The following is a 24,577-nucleotide window of genomic DNA, read 5'->3' on the forward strand; positions in this document are numbered from 1 at the left end:
GTGTTTTGAAGTGCCATAAATTTATAATTTACTGTACTTCTGAAGCTGTAAAGGATTTGTTCCATACTATGCATCTGCAAGCGAATGTGGTAATTGAAAGATCTTTATTCCATGTTGTATTCCAAGTGAAAATGTAGATGAAAGGCAAAGTGAGAATAATGAAGACAGAATGGTAACTATTGATCTCTCCAACAAAATTTCCCTGAAGTTGCTTCAGGTACTTTTGGGTAGATAATGTGCAAGTTATCAATCAGGTAAACAGCTTGGTCTTCTTATTTGCACTGAAGCAATGCAATTTATTAAATTATAACTTGAAGTTAAATGTAGGATACTGGTGTGGGCGGATAATGTTTCTTGCTTACAGCCCCTAGTATTTAGTGCTTCTTTCCTGGCAGATTTGAGAGAATCTAGGTCAGCCTTGAGGTTCTCATATAACCAGAACTTGCATGGGAGACACTCAAGGACTTCCTGAATGGTGTATTAGATATTCCTAAAACATCTTTACGTGACTCACCAGCGTGGTGGTTCTCTGGTGAGAGCAATCTGTAGCTAATGCCTCTGAAGCCAGAGCCTGTAGCTGTGCCTCTGACAATTCAGTAGCATTTCATAGCACTTCTTTATGTAATAAGTCTTTGGTACATAAGGTTCCATTGCTGAATGGTTCCACTGGGAACCCCATTCAGTGTGACTCCGGTACCATTTTTTGTGGGTGTGTAAATGAAGGAATAATTTGGTGTAACAGGATGCATTCACGAGGAGAAAGTAAATTAAGAAAACCAGCATGATGCTGAATAGTAAAATGCTCTTCTGTGGAGCCAGGCTGGGAGAGCTGGAGGTGTTCACCTGGAGAAAAGAAGGCTCCAGAGAGACCTTAGAGCCCCTGCCAGTGCCTGCCAGGGACTCTGGACAAGGGCCTGGAGTGATGGGATTAAGGGGCAATGTCCCACTGACAGAGGGCAGGGTTAGAAGGGATGTTGGGAAGGAATTCTTGGCTGTCAGGGTGGTGAGGCCTTGGCACAGGTTTCCCAGAGCAGCTGTGGCTGTTGTTCTGGGCCAGGTTGGACGGGCCTTGGAGCACCCTGGGATAGTGGAAGTTGTCCCTGCCCATGGCAGGGGGTGGGACTGGAAGATCTGTCATGTCCCTTCCAACCCAAACCACTCTGGGATTCTGTGAACCCATACTGTGTGCAACAGAAAGCAGTGAGTTGTTTAAGGTAACACCATGAAGAGCAGGCTGAGTTACTTGCATAATTCTCTCCTACTGTTCTGTTCCTGTGCAGGCCACTGCATTGCTGGAGACCACGTCTAGCTCACCCGGCCTCCCAGACAACGTGCTCAATGCTTTGAGTCTAGAAGGACCTTGCTCTGCAATGAAGATGGAGGCAGTAGGAAAAGCAGAAGAACTTGTTGATTCAGAAATTCCACCAAAGACTTCTGAAAAGCATGAGACTCCTCCTGATGAAGACGGGCCGATAGAACTCGAGACACAAACTCAGAAGGACAGCGTTCCCACTGCAGCAGACTCTGCGGTGCTCTCTTCCATGCCTTGCTTACTGATGGAACTGAGGCGGGACTCCTCGGAGTCTCAGCTGGCATCTACGGAGAGTGACAAGCCAGCGGGTGGCCGAGTTTATGAGAGTGACTCTTCCAATCACTGCATGCTTTCTCCTTCCTCCAGCGGGCATTTGGCCGACTCAGACACGTTGTCTTCCGCAGAGGAGAACGAGCCCTGCCAAGCTGAAGCTGCCACGGAGGGAGACTCTTCTGCGGTGTCTGGGGCTGCAGTCGGGAGGAAATCCAGGAGATCCAGGTCTGAAAGTGAAACTTCAACAATGGCTGCCAAGAAAAACCGACAGTCTAGTGATAAGCAGAACGGCCGAGTAACCAAGGTAAAGGGTCACCGGAGCCAAAAGCACAAAGAGAGGATCCGGCTCTTGAGACAGAAGCGGGAGGCAGCTGCTCGCAAGAAGTACAACCTGCTGCAGGACAGCAGTACCAGTGACAGTGACCTGACCTGTGACTCCAGCACGAGCTCATCAGATGATGATGAAGAGGTTTCAGGGAGCAGCAAGACAATCACTGCAGAGATACCAGGTAGAGGATGTTTTTTAAACTGAACTGTAACGCGCCTGACATCGTTTCTCAGCTGTCATGCTAAGTTAGATGAGTGACACTTGAGAAAAACCCAGGAGAACTGCAGCTCTGTGTAAATTTGAAGACTGCAGTGCAATAACAAGACGTGGGCAAATTTTAAAAATCTGTTCTGAGGTTCCTGTGCACTTTTGCACACCAACAAAGCATAGAAATGGTAAATGGGAGGAAGGACTACCTTTGAAGTCTGGATTTTTCAGATCTTTGTAAGCCTATATGAACTCATGTCAGTGCTGTCAAATCCCCTTAGATGGTGATAATCTAATTCTTAAGATAAGTGGCCAGCTATGCTTTAATAGATAAAGCCCACAGCTTGGTAGCTGTGTTAGAAATAGCACAGCACACCTCTTGCCTGTATAACAGTAAGGCCCTGGCCATTATTGCACTTATTCTGTGCTTTCAGCTCAACATGTCAGTGCATGACAAACCTGCTTAGCCTTATTCTAAGTTCTTTCAGATTGCAGCTGGTCACCTATTTTAGGATACAAAATGCAATTACACAGGTGCCCAAGCTATATTCACACCTAAATTTTCAACATTTTAGACAAAGTTGTTACTGTTTTCCTATGTCATAAGGATCAATAATTTCTACACTTCTAACTTGCTGACACATCTATGTTAAGATGGGAGGCAGCAAATTATAGGGGCCTTCTTGTCATTTTATTAGTGTCATTTTATTAGCAAAAGAAAGTTGAATTCTTCAAGGTTTTTGTCTGCTGAGTCTTTGTTATTTTATTAGCCCAAGCGCTGTGGACAGGACTTTGTGTGAATTACTCTTGCAGCATATTATACCATAGAACCATCATCATATGGCAATCGGAAATAAAATCCATAAAAATAAAAATACGTAAAAATAAACTTTTTGGCTTGCCAATTTTTACTGGGTTACATGCCTTTTTGCCTGTTGTGCTAGAAGTTTTTTCTTTTTGAGAAAAACAACATCTTACATAGGGGAAGAACATAATAAGTTGCTGAACTAATACTTTCTAGACAAATTATGTAAAATATTGCAGCAGATTTTACAAATAACTGATTTAACTGAGTTGATTATGGTGGATGATGCTTTCACCACGAAAACTGGCATTTTTCCCACACCTGCTAGGAAGCAGGTTGCACAAAGGAAGTAAATGTTTATTATTAGAATGTCTGGAAAAGGCATAATATCCTCCTGTAATTATTGTGTAGTAAACTTTTAATAGAGATCTAAAATTATTTTTACCAATTCAGTAGTTAGTCTTGTAGCTTTCGTAGTTTTGCCTTTTTATTTATAATATTTACACTTTGGGCTATTTAAGTCTGATTTAAAGCCTGTTGAAGAAGACTGTTTCATTGATTTTTGGGACCGGTTCTTCCCCACCTCTGAAAAAACCCCAAAACACACAGAATAAATCCCTCAGGTTACATTCTTTTTTTAAGTCATAAAAGTACCTTGTGACCCAGAACGGCACCACATGGTATTTTCAGGTCTGCTTAGGTTTCTGAGGGCCGTTGTGGGGATCTGAAGCCACTCCAGGGTATTTTTTGTGTGTCACTGGGCTCTTCTGTATTTGACTCTTGGTCTTGACCACGAGATTCTTGTGGTGAAGGAATCCCATTGCATGAAGAGCTGGACTATTGGCGATGATTACACCAAGGCTCAGCTTTACTTGCAGTGCAAGAGTGCACAGACCATCCTGAGGGAGGGACATTAACCATTTATTCTAATTTTATAGCATGTGTCATCTGCTTGGTGTTGGGTTCTGCTTAAGACGTTAAAAGCTTTGAGCTGCCCCCTTGGTGCGACGGGGTGTGACGCGTACCTGCCACGCTGTGGTTTTCCTTTAAATAGAAATGGCTTTACCTTGTGGGAAACGCATTCCAAGGGCAAGAGAAAAATACCCTCTGTAGAGATAAGGATGTGTCCAAAAAACGCATCCTGTGCTGCTTGTGGGGGAAGGAGACGTTGTGGTTTTTAGAGCTGCGGTGGAGCTGCGAGTCTGGTCGGACGCACAGCGCTCCGTCACAGTGGTGGGTTCCCAGGCCATCTGCCATCCCTCTGCCTGGAGCTGGCAAAGGACTCAGTTCCTTTTTCTGGCTAGAAATCCATTTCAGTGCACTTAGCGAAAGACTGTGAATAGCCTCAAAATTGAGGGAGTAAATGTGTAAATAGAAAACAATGCAGGGTATCAAAAAGTGTTATTGGAATTTGAGGCCGTGAGTGTTCTCAGCACACAGTTGAAAGCTGAAAGGTTTGACTTCAGTGTCAGGACACAAGCATGAAAAACTTTTGCCTTTACTTTTAAAAGAGTTATCTGTACACATTGATGGAGAAGAATTTTTTACAGGCAGCATGTGTTCCTGTTAGTGTGTGTTTGGACATTCAGCTGCAGTCTTGAGTACTTACTCAACATCACTTATTTTAATATAATTTTCATTTTTATCCTTCTGTTGCCTGAAAAACAGCTTTGCCAACAGAGGTGCTTTAAAATTTTTAGCAACAGTTAATTTGGCCCTCATGACAAAAATTACACAGACTCTTAAGCTGTCAACACAGGTAGTGTTGCAGCAGACAGTTTGTTTGTGTGTGGTCTGAAAAATGAAATTGCCACATTTGAGAATACAGTAGCCTTTCATATTGTGTTAGTAAAACTTCCATTTAAATAGTGCAGTTACCTTTTTTAAAACCATACACATCACTGGCTCAGAAATATGTTTGGCTAAATTTGTAAGGTAAAGAAAATGTTCAGTGAAATACATGAAAATACCATGAAGTTGCAGACAGAGCTGTTCTACAAGAGAGTCTGGTCTTTCTGCTGAACTTAAAGGTACTGTGGATTAAAATAGTGGCAGGCTTGGTTCTCTCCTCAAGAAGGACTGAGGAGTCGAGATTTTACTGGTCATACTTCAATACAAGTACTGTGAGCTGCACGGGAGCTCAGCACAGTGTAAGTTACAGTATCCTGAATGCATCCTGTGGTGTTAATTTACACCTGAAAATACAGGTTCAGTGTAAACTTCAGGGTGCTCCTGATGTGAGCAGTCATAATCTTTGGCTCTTTATTTCAGGGAATGCTGTGATTTTTGGATTATTGCAGATGAGGAACAATTTGTTGCCTTTTAATGACTGAGCTTCTCTGTTGGCATTTAGGATTTTGCTGTTCTTAAGCACCACATAAACATGGCATAAGAGTCCTGAAAGAGATCCTGCTAGAGTTCCTGGTGTAGTAGGAAGTTTTTCCTTTAAACAATTTCACATATGATGTTGCAAATTAACTCTGAACGAAATTGGGATGACAGCAAGTGTGGGAATCAATATCTATTGCTATGTGAACACTTCTCTTTTGGAAGAAGTAAGGGATTTTTAAAAAATTGAATACTATACAAAAATATTTGCTTTTTAACACCATTGTGCTTTCTACCACTCAGAAAAATCTGAATTGAAATGGGGGTGACTTATGTTTTAGGCTATCACAAAAATGTGTTAAAAAGTTTGAGTGTTAATGTTGAAAAAGCTGCATCTCACTTTGTTAAGAAAAAGACAAGACTTTTTTAATAGGCAGTAAACCCAAAGAGACAGGCACAGATTCCTTACTCCTAAGAACTGTGCATAGATCTTGAGTGAAGCACCTGCAAGGGATGAATTTGGTTCAAGTAACTCAGAATGACATTCTTTGTAGTTAATTGATAGGAAAAAGAAATAGTCTGTTAAGAATGATTTGGTATAAGATATTAATTTCGAAGTGTCTGCAGCAGAGTAACACAGAGGAACCAACCATTGCTAGTTTAGAACAAAGAAAAAGCATATCTTAATTTGCTATGTTGCCAGACCTCCTAAATTAAATTACTTTGGATTTGGTTATTACTTAGACTGTACTTAAGAGATCCCGTAAAAAGACAGTGCTGGGGCGTTTCTTAGGTGCTGTTTTGCAGGAGGTGTTGTCTTGAAAATGAGAGAGGAATCTTTGATTCTAACCCATATGTGACCTCAAATTTCTTGTCCTTTAAACTTGGCATAATTAAAAAAGCTATAGTTTAAAATTTTTAGACAGAAGAGGGACCAACTGATTTTTAATTTGTGAAAATGCATTTTTAGGCTTGGGATTTTTCAGCCCTAAAATGAAGAAAAGATTGAATAGGGCATGTTATAGTAACTGCATGGGAAGCATTTAGAACATTATATTGCTGCTACTGTAAATTGGAGATACTCTGTGAAGGATGGCTTTTAAAATTTGTATTGCAGGGCAATATATATTTCAATACATACTTTATTCAGTTTACAGAACAATTTTGTCAACTTTGACCATTCTAGTTCATTCTTTACTTTAGAAACCTGAGAAGATTGTCTCACTTACCGCGATCAAAGGGTTTTATTTAATTTGCAATTAAAACTTAGCATTTATTAAAACTTACGTGTAAGTCTGTGGAAATCAGAAAGATTGTAATTTAGTTCCTTGAGTTTAAGATAACATCCTGACTAAAGACAAATAAACAGAATCATACTGGATGTTCAGTACTAGAATGAAATGAACAGAAGAAATACTTGTTTCAGGGAGGAAAAAATTACTGAATATACAAAAGGAGCCATGTTTTAGAAAAAAGGTACCATTTTAGTTAATTAATTGTAGTTAACATGCAGTTGGAGGGATGTAAATTAGTTGCTATAAAGTAATTATTTTTAGCAGAGGACTTGAATGCTAAACTTCGGTGTGTCTGATAGGCAAACAGATGGGTGAGAAAGCCTTACAAACTACTCTTCAGAAATAAGAGAATAACCCTGGGCTTTGTTCAGCTCTTACTGAAGGATCTGTGTATACCTCATTTAAATAGCTCCTAAAAAGAATGTAGTATTTAAGTGATACTGTAATTTCATGTACTCAGTGAAATCCCAATAAAGATTTAGTGCCTTATGTTTTTATTAGTAAATATTTACTTAGGTTGTGCAATGATTTCTCTCATTCTTAGGGTATTTTTTATTACTCTTAAGCTAGAAGATGCCACAAGTTTCACATTTAGATATTAAATTATCATCTTCTGTACCTTTGTGTAGTTTAATGTGATGCTTGTCTTGTTTTGGAATTACCTTAGGTAACGTTTGTATGTTTGGATGGCATGCACATATTGTTCATGATTCCTCAAATGGGTACAGAGCCTCATTTTCTTGGGGGTTTATTGCTTCCTAGATGATTCCTGAGTGAACTCTAGACTTTAAAATATAGATTCCACTGCCTTTTGTTATTGATATGTAGAGTAAGGCCATGAGGATTGGCTTTCTCTTCTGGCTGCTGAAGTTCTTCCTGATAGTCCCAAAGCCAGTCATTTCCACTGTCCTTTTGATGGATAGCAGGAAGCAGAACAGTTTCCTTCCAACCATTCCCTGTTTTCTGCTTTGTCTGGGACTGACTGTAGGAATGGTGGCTCAGGGCAGGGTCCTGGCTGGTGTGAGGCTGGTCAGGGCTCCGTGGCATGAGTTTGGAGCTGTGTCCATCACGCCTGGCCAGAGGATGCTCTCCCCTCCTGTGTCAGCACAGCACTCACGTAACCCCTCCATGTCTGTGTGTTTGTGTTGTGTGTTCTCCTCATCAGCGTTCTGTGTGGTTCCCAAAATCAGGCCATGAGCTTTGGGCCAATTCCACCTGTGTTTAACAGCCTGTTTATAAAAGGGTCCAAGTGTGTAAGTAAAATGCACGTAATTATTCAGGTTTGTCAGTTAAAAAATAGCCTTTTGGATTGCAGCTTAATAGAACTAAACGTGTTATTGTATAGTGGTTTTGACACCTTCAGTTGAATTCAAAACAGAAATTGCAAGGGAACTGGAGTAATTTGGTAAAAAAAGAGACCTTTGTGACAGAATTGTCTGAGACTTCTAGAACAAAAATAATTTCGAAGCCAAAATTTCTATTATAACCTCAGTGGGTCTAAAATGTCATTATAACAGTAATATTGTTGGTTAATATATGCTAATTCCTCTCCCATTGTTGTATCCAAGGGGCAGAATTAGAAACGTTGTTTTCCTGAGTTAAAATGCCTTAATAAACGATATTATGTTCTTATTTAATGATGTCTTATCAAATGGCCTCAATGTCTTTAAAGCTGGCTTCAGTCGTGCTGGGGGATCTGGAGGAGCGACCAGGGAAATTCCAGGATTGCTTGACAGGGGCACCGTGTGGGATAGGAACTGCATAGGCAATGTCCTGGAAGAGGCCATGAACTGCTTTGCCGAGATGCAGAGGCAGACAGAGGAGAAATTTCGCGTGTGGATAGAAAAGCTAACCCGTCTTGACACGGACGAAGAAAGCAAGCAACAACTGGAGCCCAGGGAACCTAAAATCCAACTAGTTGGCCAAAGAATCCCCCCTACCACACAGTCAGGGGCTTTCGTGCAGATGCCTGATAGCCAAGTACTTCCTCAGCAGCCGTTTAATTCGTACGTGGGCTATCAAAATGCCGATGCCGCGCTAGAGTTTCCAGCGACTTTTAATAACAATTTTCCACCTGTCTTTCCAGAGAATGGGAATATGGCAGAGCCTGATCTGAATCAATCATAAACTTTAAAAAAAAAAAAAAAAAAAAAACCTAAAAAAAAAAAAATCAATCTGATCTTTGCAATCTTGATGTTATTTTGGATTATGCTAAAAAAACGAGGTTTGCTTTTCTCTTTGTATGTGTTTGTTCTGTTTTCTCTTTTGGGTTTTATTACCATGATATTGTTTGTTTTTCTTAATTTATAGTGACTATATGTAGTTTAAAAAAAAAAATCACAGTATACCCACCTGCATGTGCCAGTACACACATCTAAACACCTTTAAAGGTGTGTGGGGGGAACCACCCTAAGCTTTCATCACCAAACTCGGGAAAATAGAACTTAGAATCCTTGTCTAGATACCCCAAAAGCAGTAGGGCTGTGTTTGCCACAATAGGAGCATTCAGGGTATTCATCCAGATGCCCTTTTTGCATGTTAAAACATTTATATAAGGAAATAAGTTTTATATTTAAAGAGGTAATGCACCCTAGAGATCCAGACTAGATACAGACCCATGACATTTCCTTAACTCCATTCACTCTCAAGTTTTGCAACTTGAACACGCCTTCTTCATTTTTAGGCAGAACTAATAAATAAGCTCACCCTAAAAATGTAGCTATCTATAACAAGCGTGCACAGTGGATTTCATTCCTTTTTGGTCTCCCATTTGGCAGTTCATTCCCTGTCCAGGGTTTTTATCAGTGTCACTGCTGTGTTGCATGTGGCATATTTATGGAAGCAGCTGTCTCACCCCGTGTGCACACACAGGCACATGCACACACGTCTGCTTGTGTTTGGTTTGGGTGCAAGTCATCTCCACTAATTCCAGGTGTCTGCTTTGCTGTTCCCTGGGTCTCAGTGGGAAGAGATAAGCTTTCACTGAGGATGCCTCCTGGCACTGTCTTTCTCTCCCATGAGTTGTGCCAAACCTCGCTTATCAGCGGTCCCCAAGAGATAACTTTTGGGTGAGATGAGTCACCCCAACCTGTGCACACAGAGCAGCCGCTGCTTCCTCCTGTAAATACGGCCCAGCACATCCTTCATGCTGGAATAAAAACAGCCCTCTCTGCCCTCAGATAAGCAGCCATCAGGGGATGGGTTGGGCCTCGGCACAGGAATTTAAAGGAAGGCTTGATAAGTGAACACCGTGGTGGTCTGACAGCTGCCGGCCTGGGTCAGACCAGACTGCGTGTGAACACCACTGGAATCATTCTTTACTTGTGATGGGGAATGCCACAACATCAGATTCATTTGAATAATGCAAGAATTTGCTGTTTCGCGGATTCTTTTTTTATACTAATAGTTATCCTGAATAGGCAGGCTTGAAACTGTGATGTTTAAAGTAGGATTAATTTAAATAATATATTAGAAATATTTAATTCTTCTTACTATTGCTACACACAGGGATTTTTTGGTCACCTCTCCAATAAGGCCTTCCTTCATGTGAAGTAACTTCTCTGTAGCTACCAAAAAAATGTATAGTTGTCATCAGGTAGAACTTAATAAAAGTTTCTAATGAAAATTAAATCAAAATTTTTACAATGGAAAACGAAAGTGCAGTTTAAGTAAAGAAAACACTTAGGTCTCCTTTAGTTCAGTTACTCTGCCTTTTAAATCACAGTCACTGTTTTTCCTAACTATTTTGAGTTCTTTTCCTCCTGTTGGGAGTAACCGCAGTATCTTCTGTTGGTCAGGCTTTTTTTTACCCTCCCAGAAGTCAGTGGGAGTTTTTCCATCAATTTGTATGACAGGTTGGATCAAACCTGTAACAGGAACTCAAGAAATACTTTTTGTTATCGGTATAATATCGACACTGGTATTTTAACATTATTCTTGTCCTAGACTGACTTTTTTTAAGTATATGATGCCTTCATTAAATAAAAATCAGGTTAGAGACCTGTGTTATTTTCAGAGTAACTGTTTGAAAGACTATGCAGGAGATAATTTTTAAATACTGGGATAAAGTCTTTTCAGATCACCTTCATGTGTAATTTTGATACCAAGATTTTGATATTAACTTGTTAGAAAACTCCCTTGTCTGAAATAGTGTGCATTTCAGGTAAAAGTTAAACTAGTTGTTCTATGTTTGATTGCAATCTAAAAATTTGTCTTCATCTGTTTAAAAAAATTTTTCAGGGAGGAGTATTTGCTGATAAAAAAACCCCTACCAAAATGGATCCTTCTGGTGTTCATAGATTTTATATATATATATATATATATAAATATATATATAAAAATATCTTTATGATGATGATAAGAGCAGAATATTTTAAAGCATGACAACTTTATGAATCTTCCCCTGCATGCAGAAGCAGCTTTTTGCACTGACTGGTTTATTTTAATGTCTGTATGTCTGTAAGCATGCCCATAGTCTTTTTTGTAAAATAGTATAAATGGAACAATTAGGTATTTCAGAATAAATTGTGTAAAGAGTTCAGTTGAACTTACTTATCTCTCAGATTGAAACATCTTTACATACATATCTCATAAATGGATAACAACTTTATTGGGTTTGTAGCCAGTGAAATTTCTGCCAATTTTCAATGTCTTGGTAACGTAGTCTTTAAAAAAGAAAAAAAAAAAAAAAAAAGAAAAAATATTGAAATAATTCAGTGTATGAATAGATAAAAATTTGGGTTTGGTTACTGGAGGCCAAAATTTAAATCTTTTATTTTTATCCATCACTGCTAATTGTTATTTTCAACGCAAGCAGCTGTGAACATAAAAGAGCAAGCAGAGGATGACAGAAGTTGAGCATATAGACTTTAAAGCTGTACTCTTTCTAGGATAAAATTATCTCAAGGCTCCCAGAAGGTGGAGGGAATAGTTCCTATTAGATGTAATTTTAACTTAATTTCCCCACGAAAGCTACCTAGTTGAAGGCTGAAAACACTTGTGCAAGGTCAGTGGTTGTAAATTGTTTTGTAAATGTTTTCCTTTGGTCACTCCTTCTCTTGGCTCAAAACCAGAGCCAAATCTTCAGCTGTGTCACAAACCATCTCCTTTGAAGTGAAAAGTGTGCTCTGATGTGCACAGCTGGGTATCTGCTCCATGAGCTGGTTTTCCACGTGGGGAAGTATGTTTGGGCTGAAGCTGAGAGGGGAACCCCACCTTTCTGTTCAGGTGTAGTGTAACCTGCCCGATGAAGGACTGGCCAATTGCTTCTTGATCTGTATTCTGAGTCCAGGAGGTGCAGAGCCCTGAAGGAACCAACCTCCAGATACCAAAACTAATGATGAGTCTGTGTTTTAGCTGTGTGTGACAGTCTTCGGAATCTCTTTGAGAAAACAGGTTCTCAATACATAGTTTCAGATTTTATTTTTTTTTCCTCCTGGGAATATTTTCACTATATTTTTATGACATGGCTGCAGTTGAGTTTGTCATGATTTCCATTATAAGCTCTTATTTTCAAAGGGCTTCGACTAGAAACCCTCAGGGAGTTAAAATTTCTTCAGATGAAATTTTAACATAAATTTTTATCTTACCCATTCTGAATCTCATGGAAACAGTCTGACTTATCTAAGACTACTTTAGGGCTATCAGAAGGAAACTCATCTGCTTTCCAACCCTGAATTACATTTTGAATGTATGTTTATGCTCACATCTCATCAAAGTACTTCAAAACCACCAAAATTAACAAGTAGGGGAGAACTCAACAGGAGTTTTGCACAGACATGGAGAACCACAGGTAATTTAGAGTTTCTCTAATTGCCCCAGGATTTATACTTCAGAATGGTGTAAAGAAACATTTTAGTTCCTTTAAGGAATTTTACTTATGGTTTGGAAAGGTCAGATGCATTGAGTCAGGTGAGCTGGTTTAGAGTGGTGTAATTCCAGGGATGATGGTGCCAGTGTAAACCTAACTGACCTGTTCATAGAATAATGGAATTTTGGGTTGGGAAGGGACCTTAAAGCCCATCCAGTCCCACCCCTGTCATGGGCAGGGACACTTTCCACTACCCCAGGTTGCTCCAAGCCGCATCCAACCTGGCCTTGGACACTTCCAGGGATGGGGCAGCCACAGCTCCTCTGGTTCAGGCTCCTACATCATCATTTTATATATTTAATTAAATGTTTTTAAAACGGCAGCTGTTCCAGCATAGGAGCAGTGGAGCACCTGTACAGCCCTGGAGTTGGGATTTAGCAGCAAGTGAAACACAGCGACTTGGTTCACATTTTTTGTGCAAGCGCAAAAGAAGTAAGCCTTTATGTAAAGGCTCAGTTTAAATTTCACTAAATGTCAAACTGACATTTCAGTAAAAGGATTTCCTCCTAGAATCAGTCCCTTTTTAGGAATCCTTGGAAGTCCAGGGGCTTCAGTGTGCAGTGTTTTTGCAGGCTTGGCTGTGGGTTCTTCCCAAGGCATTCGTGTTCCTTTCAGTGGGTTTTCTAAGGAAGGTCTTTAGGAAGAAACATCTGAATGGTCAGGTTTTATTTAGAAAAAAAAATTAACATGCAACATAAACCAAACTCAAGGCAATTTTTTCAGATTTTCTATTGCAAAAATAACAGTGCAGGGAGAACAAAAAAGACAAAATGCAAAACTTTCAGTATCATTTTTAACAGTACTAGAACAAAATAATTCAGGCAGAAATACACATCTATTTTTTTAAGATCAATGTCTTTTACTGTTTGTGCAGGATTGTTGGGTTATTTTATCTGAGCTGCTAGGGTAAAGACTGGAAAACAATCTTAAATTCAATGAAACGGGATTGTATTTGGCAGTTATGTTACAAATTGAAACATGTTTATTATCACTGATTTCTCTTAATATGTTTTGTCTCTTTCTGTATCCACATAGTGTATGTGGATAAATTTATAATAAATTTATAATATTTCAAGGGCATTAAGAAATTAAACCCTAGCCCCACTGATAGTAGTAGAAATTTTCTACTGATTTTAGTGGGGCTAGCATTTAATCTCAATAAAAATTGAACTTACTCTGCAGTTTTTTGTCCACAAAATCCTTCAGCTGACCTTGAGGGGAATCTTTTTCCTGATGAGGGTGTGTAATTCAGGCCAGTTGAGTAGATGTTTTTAAAGTAATGGGGGTCTGCACTGTGACTACTGCAGTTACACATGTTAGAACAAAAGCACTGTGTGATTTGTACTGTAGAAGCCAGAATAACCAGGCTGATTGATAGAGATGGACAGTACCTTGCAAAAATTGGTGTTTTTCACAAATTTTATTAGTCTTGTGGTGTTAGATCAGCGAAATGAAGGCACATGGGAAAATGGTCTTACTAAGTTAGGAGGGATTTCAAGTGCAGAGCAGTGGAGCAGGGGATTAGTGTGGACCATCACAGGCTGCATCAGTCCTGCGGGAAGGGGCGGTTTGTGCTTGGAGAAGTGGAATGTTTTCTGCAGGGGTGCGTGTTTGCTGCCTTTTCCTAATGGAAGTTGCGTTAACACAGGGAATTACTTACCTTTTTTAACTGCCGTGGCTATGTGAGGGTGTGATGGTTTCCAAAACCCTCCTGAGACACTTCTCAAAGTAAAACTGGGGAAGAGATCTGGTTGATATATCTGCTACCATAATTACTGCATTTTTAGGCAGCATCACAGAAAATAACTCCTACAATGTGATACAAAGTGGATGCCACTTCCCGGTATTCTCAATCCACAGCCATATTCCATGTGCCTTTGCTTAACGCACAATGAAAAATGCTTTATTATCTTCATTCATCTTTTGGTAAATTAAATCCAAGATATTTTCCATCTAGTCATCAAAAAGCCTGAAAGAATGAATGTTGTTCAGCAAGACTTGAATTTTTGAGATTTCTTTTCATGTGATATATTAAAAAGTATCCAGTCTGAGAACAGATAATAATTTGATCATGTTGTTTTGATTTAATTTTATAATTATGGTTTAAAAAAAACACCAAACAGAAAAGCTTTACTGTGTGAAATGAAGGAAAATGTCAGGAAGTGGATTCACTGATAAAGTTCACTTTATGATTTTAGAGAGAATGTTGTTACACTGCTATTGTTTTTTATTGTATTTACAATGTATTATTTGCTTAACCCTGTAAATTTTGAAGTGTAACTACTGTAACCTGGAATAAATAAATAAATCTAAATAGCAATGAAGTGTTTCATGTTGCTAAACAACATAAAAAAGCAGAGATCTCCAGCCCCCCACTCCCTTTTGGGAGTCATTTTAGGGTTCAGGTAGTTTGTGCCATTTGAGCTGCACATACTTTTGAAATGGCAGGTCTGGGTCATGTTTTAATTAATACCAGGCTTGTATTTTTTATCTAAAACAAAAAGACTGTCACTTCACTCTGTAGTTTTGTGTATCGGTACTTTCTGTTTGGATCAGTCACTGATGTGTCCACTGTAACACTATTTTGGCAAGTCACTTAGGATAAATCTTTTCAGATTTGGCACACAAAATACTTGTTTTTGTTTCGATTGTTTCAATTAGGACCATCTATCTGATCTTAAAATTTATATAGATAATAAAGTCCATTCTATGTTTTGTGTAATCTGGAAGTAAATGGGCATTATCTCTTAAATTTAAGCATCAAGTGTGAGGGCATTTGTAAATCTTTCATTATTTTAAAATGTCTCAGTATTCTTGTTACATAAAAATAAATTCAATTTGGAGTAGTGAGGCTGGGATCATCAGTGCCCACAGCCAAGTTCACAGCCGAGAGGTGAAGGTGAGGCTGGCAGAGGCTGTGTCTCCTGGGGCTCTGTGTGTAGCCTTTTTAGCATTTGCACCTTTCCCAAAAGCATTCCTGAGCACTGCTTCTAAACTCCTCAAACATTCACCAGTTAAAAATAGCCCAGTAATTGGAGGGGAGTGTTGTTCTCAGCTGGGCTCAGCACCTCTGCTCCTTAGCCTTGAGCAAGCTGCAGGCTGCTGCCTGCCTCAGTTTCCCCCGTGGACAAAAGGAGGTTAATAACCACCTCGGAGCTCTCCAGGATCCACTAATGGAGAGCTTTTTGTAAGAACAAAGTGCTGTAATTATTGTTGGTGTTGTTACTGTACCTGTTCTGTGTGTCTTAAAGCTTGGAGTGATATTCACACCGAAATATGACTCCGTGTCTCTTCCTTGCAGAGACAGTGATGGCTCCAGAGGGCAATTCAGACCACCAAAATTAGGCTTTTAATTTTGGATTTATTTTAATCGGGATAGTCCTCTGGAGATTTCAGTCTTTTTTCCTTTACTTGTAGAGGAAACGTAGCAAATTTTAAATCCCATCCCTGAGGCTGGAATTCATCTTGCTGAAGTTGAGCACTGTAAAATTGAGGTGCCTGCTCTAAGGTGGTATCTAACCTTTTTCTGTTTTCTGGGGGAGAAGATGGTGCTCATGATGCTCCAGGCTGCAATTTCCAGGTGGAGATTGCCTGACTCTGAACTTCCTCTGTCTGGGGAGGGAGTTTAGGTGATGAGCTCAGCTCTGCATGCCTAAACGTAAGAAAGATTAAGAGAAATAATGACTTGTAGTCACTCACGGAATGGTTTGGGTGGGAAGAGACCGTAAGGCTCCTCTCATTCCACCCCTTGCCATGGGCAGGACACCTTCCACTGTCCCAGGCTGCTCCAAGCCCTGTCCAACCTGACCTTGGACACTGCCAGGGATCCAGGGGCAGCCACAGCTGCTCTGGGCACCCTGGGCCAGGGCCTGCCCACCCTCTCAGACAGCAATTCCTTCCCAATATCCCATCCAGCCCTGCCCTCTGGCACTGGGAAGCCATTCCCTGTGTCCTGTCCCTCCATGCCTTGTCCCCAGTCCCTGTGCAGCTCTCCTGGAGCCCCTTTAGGCCCTGCCAGGGGCTCTGAGCTCTCCCTGGAGTCTGAACACCCACAGCTCTCTCAGCCTGTCTCCACAGATTTCAAGGACTTAATTCTCCACTCAGGTTCTTCCAACTAATACATTGTGTTTCCTTTGCAAGGATAAACAGTGCAGTGTAAAGGGACAGTGCTTCTTATGGAATGGCTGCTTTTAACCTACAGCTGAAATTTTACGCTTGAGTTCCCCTTTTTGCTTGTGCTGCCATTATAATGAAGTAAGGGATAATGGGAGTGTGGCTCTTACAGCATGGGTTAGGCTGCTGAGTGTTGAGATGTGGCTCTAAGAAAAGCAAGGGAGCAGGTAGCAGATGAAAAATGATTTAATTTTCTGTGTTGCAAGTTTAAAATGAGAACTGGTATGAGTAGACCTGGATTTTTGTGCACGTCTCCTGATTCAGTTGTTCGGAGTGGAATTAGTTTTGATGAGCTGTGTAAATTAAGGGAGAACTGGACACTTGGAAATGCTGTCCCCGTGATGACCTCTGCCTCTGAATTCTTTGGGGAAGAAAAAAAGAAATCAGGCTTTCCCTCCCCCCTTACAGCATTAAATGTCAACAGCTGTATTTTGCTGCTGGTACTTATTAACTTTCAGCCTTGCCTTTTTCAAGCATTTGTTGCTTTAGAAATGAATTAATGCTTGTCACCAGGGAAATGTACTTTTTCCAGCTACCTTGGGTTCTCAGAAGATGTAATTTTTCTAAAGTAGATAGTTTAAATTACTGACCAGGAAACGTCCTAACTGTTCTACAGTAAGTCTTGGTTCTGGCATGGTTTGTCTTGATGTCTGTTTTTTAATCTGGTGAAGTCCTGTTACAGTCAGTAATTACGAGTAGTGTCTCTATTATAAAGAAAAGATGATGAATTACACCTATGGTTGTAGTTAACCCTTTTTATCTTTTCAACTGAAAGCATTTTTTCACTTTATTACCTAGCTGAAGCCAATTGTCCTTATTTCTTGGTACCATACATTCACTTTGCATCACATCACTGGGTGATCACATACTTGGCTAGGGAAGTATTATTTATTTCCAAATTTAACCACTCCTGTCCCATCCATGCAGCACTGAAAAGGAAACAGGCTTTTGGGAACAGAAGATTTTTATAAGATTTTTTTTTTAATAGGATTTCACTGCAACTTTCATCTAGTTGTTGTTGCCTGCAACTTTTTTGTTGTTTGGTTTTGTGTGGTTTTTGTTGACTTTTTTTTAACGCACATAAGCATTTATGCTTATTTCTGCTTTTATAAATATGGGAAATCTGAGGATTTGTTGCAGTGTGGTGGCCATTGTCTTGGCTTTGTTGGTCATTTACTGGTGATAGGTATGGATAAACCTGGTGTTGGGGGCCTTTTCAAATTTCCGGATCTGATCCTGAAAGGCAAGGCTGAGAAAAGCAAAAATAGACCTCTGCTGTGATTGCTTTTTAAATAGGAAGCTTGTTTGGGGTTCTTTTTTCCAGATTGTTAAATTGGTGGCTATTACCCTGACAAATATAATTACAGTGTGTAAATTATATTGAAAATATTTTTGTCTTTTTGATGTATACTGAATTTAAGCTAAGTTATAAGGTGTGCTCTTTGGAAGTGTGGAAGATACAAGAGTGGAGCTACAGATAACAAGTTTATGCTTGTATTTCCTACTGATGAAGACTTTCACACAAGTTATTTCTATGGGTAGGTGATGAGAATATCACTCTGCATGTATATACATTTATTATACATTTTTGCATGATTATACATGTAGGAGTGGTACAATTTTGACTTGAGACTATTGGTGCCTTTTGTCCAAATACAATTTTACTTGTGTAGACACGTCTATCTAAAAATCAAATTTCGCTTCTGCTTTTGGAGGTCTGAGTCAGAAGCGAGAGAAACAAAGGCCTGAGGGAAAAGTCCAGAGCTCCTTAAATCTTAGATAACCTGTTGAAAAAATGGTCAAATAGTCAATATTGTACTTGACCCTCGTATCTTCTGCACTCGACTGTTTATTTGTACAGCTCACATTATATATGTTCACGCTGAACTCTGATGATAAGACTGAAAGAAAACATGCCTCCCATGATTCAGTCCAGCCCTAACTTCTGCATGTAATTTAATCATCAGCTGTCACAAATAATTAACTGAACATCAGCCAGCTTAATTTTGAACTCGGTATTCCATTATTTTGTAACTGCATTTAAAAAAGACAAAGATTGCCTTCCAGTTAATTACCAGGAATTCTGTTCCAGTCATAATCATCAGCGTTTCATGTTGCGAACAGTTTGGTCTTTAATACATTGGCATTTAACTACTCATTTATTTTTGTTGGGTCTGTTTTAAGTTTGTAATGTAACATTGTTTCATGGAATTGTTGTTTTGGAGGCAGGTCTGATCCGAAATATTTTGTGAATTTCTTCATACCTTGTTGCAAAACTGATCTTTAGTACGACTTAAGCAAAACGTCACTCTCTGATGAACTGTGTTGCTAATCACAAAATAGAGGTTTCTGAAAATAGTCAGTTGAACTATATTTCAGGCACCAAGTAACTAAAAAACACCCCCTCCAAAAAAGCCCCAAAACCCAAAATCCACTCTAAAACCCTCAGAAAAACAGCTTTTCAGAGAAGTAAATCTGAAACTTCTAGTTCATCGTGTTCTTTCTGTCTTCAACAGCCACTTAAAATTCCGAAAAGAAACCAGTTTTTCCTAAGGCTTTTCATTTTGTTCTTTATCATTTTAAAAGATTTCATTAGTCATTTTGTAACTCTGAAAGTCCTGTCTTCCTGAACACATTCTTAGTTTATTATTATTTTGTATTATCCCATACAAGTTGTACCCTCCATGTATCACACCCATAACAGAAGGTCCTGCAGGTGCTCAGCTGCAGAACTCGAAAGAACCTCCCTGGAGTTAAAGAATTGCAAAGATGCTGAGCTTTGGCCCAGCCTCTGTTTCTCTCTCATCCTCATTTCTGTGGATGAAGCCTTGGCCCATAGAAAGTTTTGATTTTCTCATTTGGGGAGGGGGAGCACCAGCCACCTTCATCCACACTGAGTCAGTGAACTGCAGCTGGGGCAGGTCATTTGAGCTAAAACACTCACATCCTCTCAGAATTGCATTATTTATCCATCCTCTCTGTTTCCACATCAATCTTTGTCTTGAATTTGCCTGGTTTTTTTCTGAGCCTCTTCTGTTTCTAGCATATTTTCCAATTATAAGTGATTTTCATTCATCACAAAGAAATTAGTTCGTCCTAACAAAACAGATCAAAAACAGTTTTTTGTTACTCCTCAAGGACAGATTTCAGAATCACGTAAGCAATTTTATCTCCCTCTTTCCTCCTTCGTTACGGTGGCCAAAAATGCATATGACAATCATGTTGAATGAAAAGCATATTTATCACTGCACATTATAATTTTGTGTCTTGTTACTCTTGATCTTAAAAGAAACCCCAAACAAACAACACCAAAAAACATTGCAATTTTGAAAAATCCCCCTGCCCTTGACAGGTAAATGTTATGAAAGGAAAGTTGCCTAATGTTAAATTCATTGTCACTGGATCAGTTTGATGAAAAAGTTAGTTTTATTCAATCAATCCTATAAAAATGTAAGCTGTCTCTTGACTTCTGTAAAATTCTCTAGATATATATCTTGTCTGCCCAATTTAATGTCCTGTAACTTATTATTTTTTATTTTAAACTGGAGGTTTTATCCTTTCAAGATTGTAAATGTAATGTTGTCAGATATGGAGATGTTTATGTGTTAATGTAAAAGACAGTTACACAAATAACTGATACTTTGATAAATGTGTTTTTCTGACACTTGTGTTTTCTGTGTATGCAAAGGTCAAAATGTCTCTGTAATCTCAGGCTATGTTCATTAACTGAAGTTTAATAATTCATACAATTTCCCACTATGTAACTTTAAGAGCTTCATGTAGGATGTTGCATTAATCCTTAAACAAATTATTTGTACTTTTTGAGGTGTCTTTCAGTCTGTGCTGATTTGTAACCCATGCTGCTTTTCTCCCCTGCAGATGGACCCCCTGTTGTCGCTCACTATGATATATCAGACACAAACTCAGACCCAGAAGTGGTAAATGTGGACAATCTGTTGGCAGCTGCAGTGGTTCAAGAGCACAATAATTGTTTAGGAAATCAAGACTCAGGATCTACCTGGAGAACCAGAGGGCTGCTGGATGAAATGAGTGCTGATACAGGTTTGTTTAAATTCTCTGACATTTGTGCCAGCATTGCATTTGGTGTCTCTCCCTTTCTTGGTTTCAGTATTTTTGTAGTTTATACAGCTATAAAAGCTCCATTTGTGGATTTTGTGAGAGAACAGGACAGGTGCTTTTTAAAAAGGTCTGCCATTTACTCCAAAATACAAGTGATAAAAATTGACAAATATTCCTGCAATATACTTTTAACACTAATTTTCTTAGCTGTTTTTTCTTCTCTTTCTTTTTCCTGTAATTACTACAGGGAACTTAGGTCTGGGGTTTTGGTGGTGTTTGTTTTTTTTAATGAAAGTGAGCTAATCTTGTTACTGAATGATTGATTATGACAGCCCATGCCACCAGCTAGTCAACTGGTCCTAATCTCTTTTTCAGTGTTGGGATTGCCTGTGTATCTCTTTTTCTTTTTTTTTGTTTGTCTCTTTACATCTCTAAAATACAAGCATTAATTCTTCCCATATTCCATCTGCATTTCCATCACCCCTTAGAAAATTCGACAGCCTAGCATTGGGTAAAGACGAAGGGTGCAGAGGTGCTGGTAGGTGGACTTAGCATCTAGAGACAGCAAGGAAATTTCCTTTAGGAATACTGTGGAAGAACTCAGGGAAGTTCATGAAGCTCATGAACACTGTTCTGCTTCACTAGCAAAACAGCTAAATAACTACATGAAACACTGTAGTGTTTTGGATGTTAGCAGGGGTTATTTTCTGTCAGCTTCATCCCACAGCCTTGTATGCCATCATTTTACTTCCTTTCCAGTCATTTTTTAACTCCCATGTTAGGATTTCAGGCTGCACAATACACGTAAGTCCTGCTGCCGTGGTGGAGCACAACAGGTTTGTGTTTTGTGCTGTGTTTCCCAAACATCTCCTGCCACAGGGCACCCACATGGGGAATGTTGTGGTGGCTCTGAGCTGCTTTTCACTGTCTGTAAGGCTTAGAGAAATGCAATTACATGGTCCTTTGTAAAGAGATGTTCCATTACTATGGAGTCTACAAGTCCATGATTTGAATATGAGAATCTCTGTGCGTTGTTTTCACTGTGGTCCATGGCTGGATGTCATTCAAGCCTTTTTGAAGCTTGCCTGTGTTTTCCAAGCTCACTGGTATTTTTTGCAGGACAGCAGCTGACTGATAGTTATTTCACCCCTAGCAAGCCCAGTCCTTTATTAAGGGATTTATTACACAATGAGAACAGCTGAAATCACCTGTATTACATAGCACCAATGGATCAGCACACCAAATGAATGTAAGGAAATAAAAAGCAATGTTTCTTACCAAGCTCTCTTCCACTTCTCACTTAAAATGCTGCAATGCAGGTAGAATTTTCTTTTCCTTCCTCCATTTATATCCAAGGGGACTTGCAGGTAAAAGAAAACTGGAAACATCAAGAGACTTCTTCATCCCTGGGAACGTTCATGTGGATTTGGTCCTGGTGTTATGGCCATGTCAGCAGCTGAAAAGATGAATCTCTTTTTGCTCATGCATACACCTTGCCCTGCAGCCTCAGTATACATCTGACTGCACCTTTGCCAGTGCTGGCCTTTTCGTACCAGGTCTAGGGCTGCACATTGGAAAAGCAGAATTTTCAAATCTTGCATCTGGTTCACAAGTGTAATCTTCAGCCAGTATCTAGTTTAGCAGACTTTATAGAATGTGTTCCCATGGGAAAATAACAACATAAGCATCTCTATCTAAACAAAAAATCTTATTATACTATCACATCTTTGTGCATGGGCTGTTTTGCAAGCCCTGGTGGTGTAGGGCAAACAAAACATCACTTTGGGCATCGTCCTAATGTTCGTGCAAAGAAATTAACAGCGTGGGCATGTTATTAGGCATGGAATTTGTATGGCCAGAGGCTGTAAATCTGTCTGTGTGCTATAATCCTGATTAACACCCAGCTACTCTTGCAGTATTTACTCTGCTAATCATGGTTTCGATGCTGCTAATTATCTTTTTGTTGTCTGAACTTAAAGCTATGGTAATATGTGGAAGCTCTTTTGGGACTCCAGTTTATACCTCTGGGGATTCTTTTTGGGGCTTTTTAAGAGCTGGTCTGCTTTGCACTTCTGCCGGAGATTACCCTGTCAAGAAAAAGTAGAGTAGTGTGGCATTAAAACAAGATACTATGGCCATAGGTAGGGACACCTTCCACTATCCCAGGGTGCTCCAAGCCCCCTCCAACCTGCCCTAGGATACTTACAGGGATGGGGCAGCCACAGCTTCTCTGGGTAATCTGTGCCAGAGCCCTACCACCCTCATGGGGAAGAATTTTTTCCCAATATGCCATCTAACTCTGCCCTCTGGCAATGTGAAGCCCCCAGCACGTGAATCAAAGCCTCTGAGCGCTTCCATTTCATGTTTCACAGTCTGCCCAGACACTTCTGTTAAAGAAATACCCATGACCCATTTTTGGGCTTTCTGGCAGTCAGTGATGTATGCCAAGAAATGTTCAGCTGAACTGCAATGATAGGAAGAGACTGTCTGAGCTAGTAGTTTGTTTTAAGTTCAGCTGACAAATATTTTTAGTCTTGTGAGATGGAAACTCCTTCAGGTACCTGGCAGCACATGGGTTTCCTTCCCTTGCCAACCCTGATCAGATCACCAAGGATCTTGTCTTTCCAAAAACTGAACATGCAGCATGGTCTCTGCTCCTACAGAAAAGCTGCACAGGGACTGGGGACAAGGCATGGAGGGACAGGACACAGGGAATGGCTTTCCAGTGCCAGAGGGCAGGGCTGGATGGGATATTGGGAAGGAATTGCTGTCTGTGAGGGTGGGCAGGCCCTGGCACAGGGTGCCCAGAGCAGCTGTGGCTGCCCCTGGATCCCTGGCAGTGTCCCAGGCCAGGCTGGACGGGGCTTGGAGCAACGTGGGATAGTGGAAGGTGTCCCTGCCCATGGCAGGGGGTGGAACTGGATGAGCTTGAAGGTCCCTTTCAATCCAAACCATTCTATGATTTTATTTGCTTGCATCTTTCCCTAGTGCTTAAAGCAGTCATTAGAAAGTTTCCCTGGCACTTGTTTTAAGTTTAATTTCTTCTCTCTGTTTCCTTTAATCTCCCTGGGGGTATAATCAGTTCTGCATGTCCGCACACCTTTTAAATCCTGTGGATCATTATTGCTTCTCCTCCTCCTCTAATCTTCAAGGAGGTGTCCACTCAAACTAGATACACATAAAATATTCACCTACTCTCAAATTTCCTGCTCAACAAATGACTCTTCCCCTGTGTAGTACAGCTGAGCAAGTGGTTTTTAAGTAGGTTGTATCACCTACTTCATAGCTGCCCAGCATCCCCCAGGCTAATGATAGAGAATTAAGTGGAATTAATAATCTTCCCTTTTTCCTGGAAGAAAAAAAAAAAAGAGAGTAGAAGTTATATCTTTTAATTAATTGATTTTTAAAGAAATCTATTTTCTGTGAGAGAAGTAATAATTTCAGCTGCTTTGTGTTTCCCATGCAAGTATTATCCTGTATGACTCAACACAGCTTCACTAATTGGGGTGAAGAACCCTCTTAGGAGCACTTGGCAAAAAAGGCAAAAACGTGCTGTGCCACACTTGCTGTGAGTATTTAGAGAGGGCTTGTGGTTTGACTGACTGACAGACTGGATGGCATTGAGGGACTGTAATAAAAAAACAGCCCTGCTGCATATGGGACTTAAGAACACCACTTTTTCTTTTCAAGCATTTCTAGTAATGTTAGAGCAGATGTGTGAAGCAGCACAGCCAGAAATGGATGAGTTTGCTGTGTTTTTTCACTGACCAGCTTCCCCTGGTTTTCTATTTAAGGGAATTAAATTAATTTCCCTTTATGAGTGGGATGTTTCTATCCAGCCTGTAGGATTTCTTTGCTATAGTATCATTGTATTTGCTTAGATTGTTTTGTTTCTTAATGTCAAAGA

General features: G+C 39.9%; 1 protein-coding gene across 1 annotated transcript in view; it reads left to right on the plus strand.

Annotated features, from left to right (window-relative positions):
* ARK2N (arkadia (RNF111) N-terminal like PKA signaling regulator 2N) overlaps positions 1-24,577 on the plus strand; it is a 43,872-nt gene that overhangs the window by 13,507 nt on the left and 5,788 nt on the right. Inside the window, exons 2-3 of the mRNA XM_082301809.1 lie at positions 1,281-2,094; positions 20,470-20,652. Of these exons, the coding sequence (XP_082157935.1) occupies positions 1,371-2,094; positions 20,470-20,652 (907 nt within the window). The 5' untranslated portion in view covers positions 1,281-1,370. The remainder of the gene's footprint in view (positions 1-1,280; positions 2,095-20,469; positions 20,653-24,577) is intronic.

This window comes from Coloeus monedula (assembly GCF_965178545.1).
Source record: "Coloeus monedula genome assembly, chromosome: Z".
NCBI lineage: Eukaryota > Metazoa > Chordata > Aves > Passeriformes > Corvidae > Coloeus > Coloeus monedula.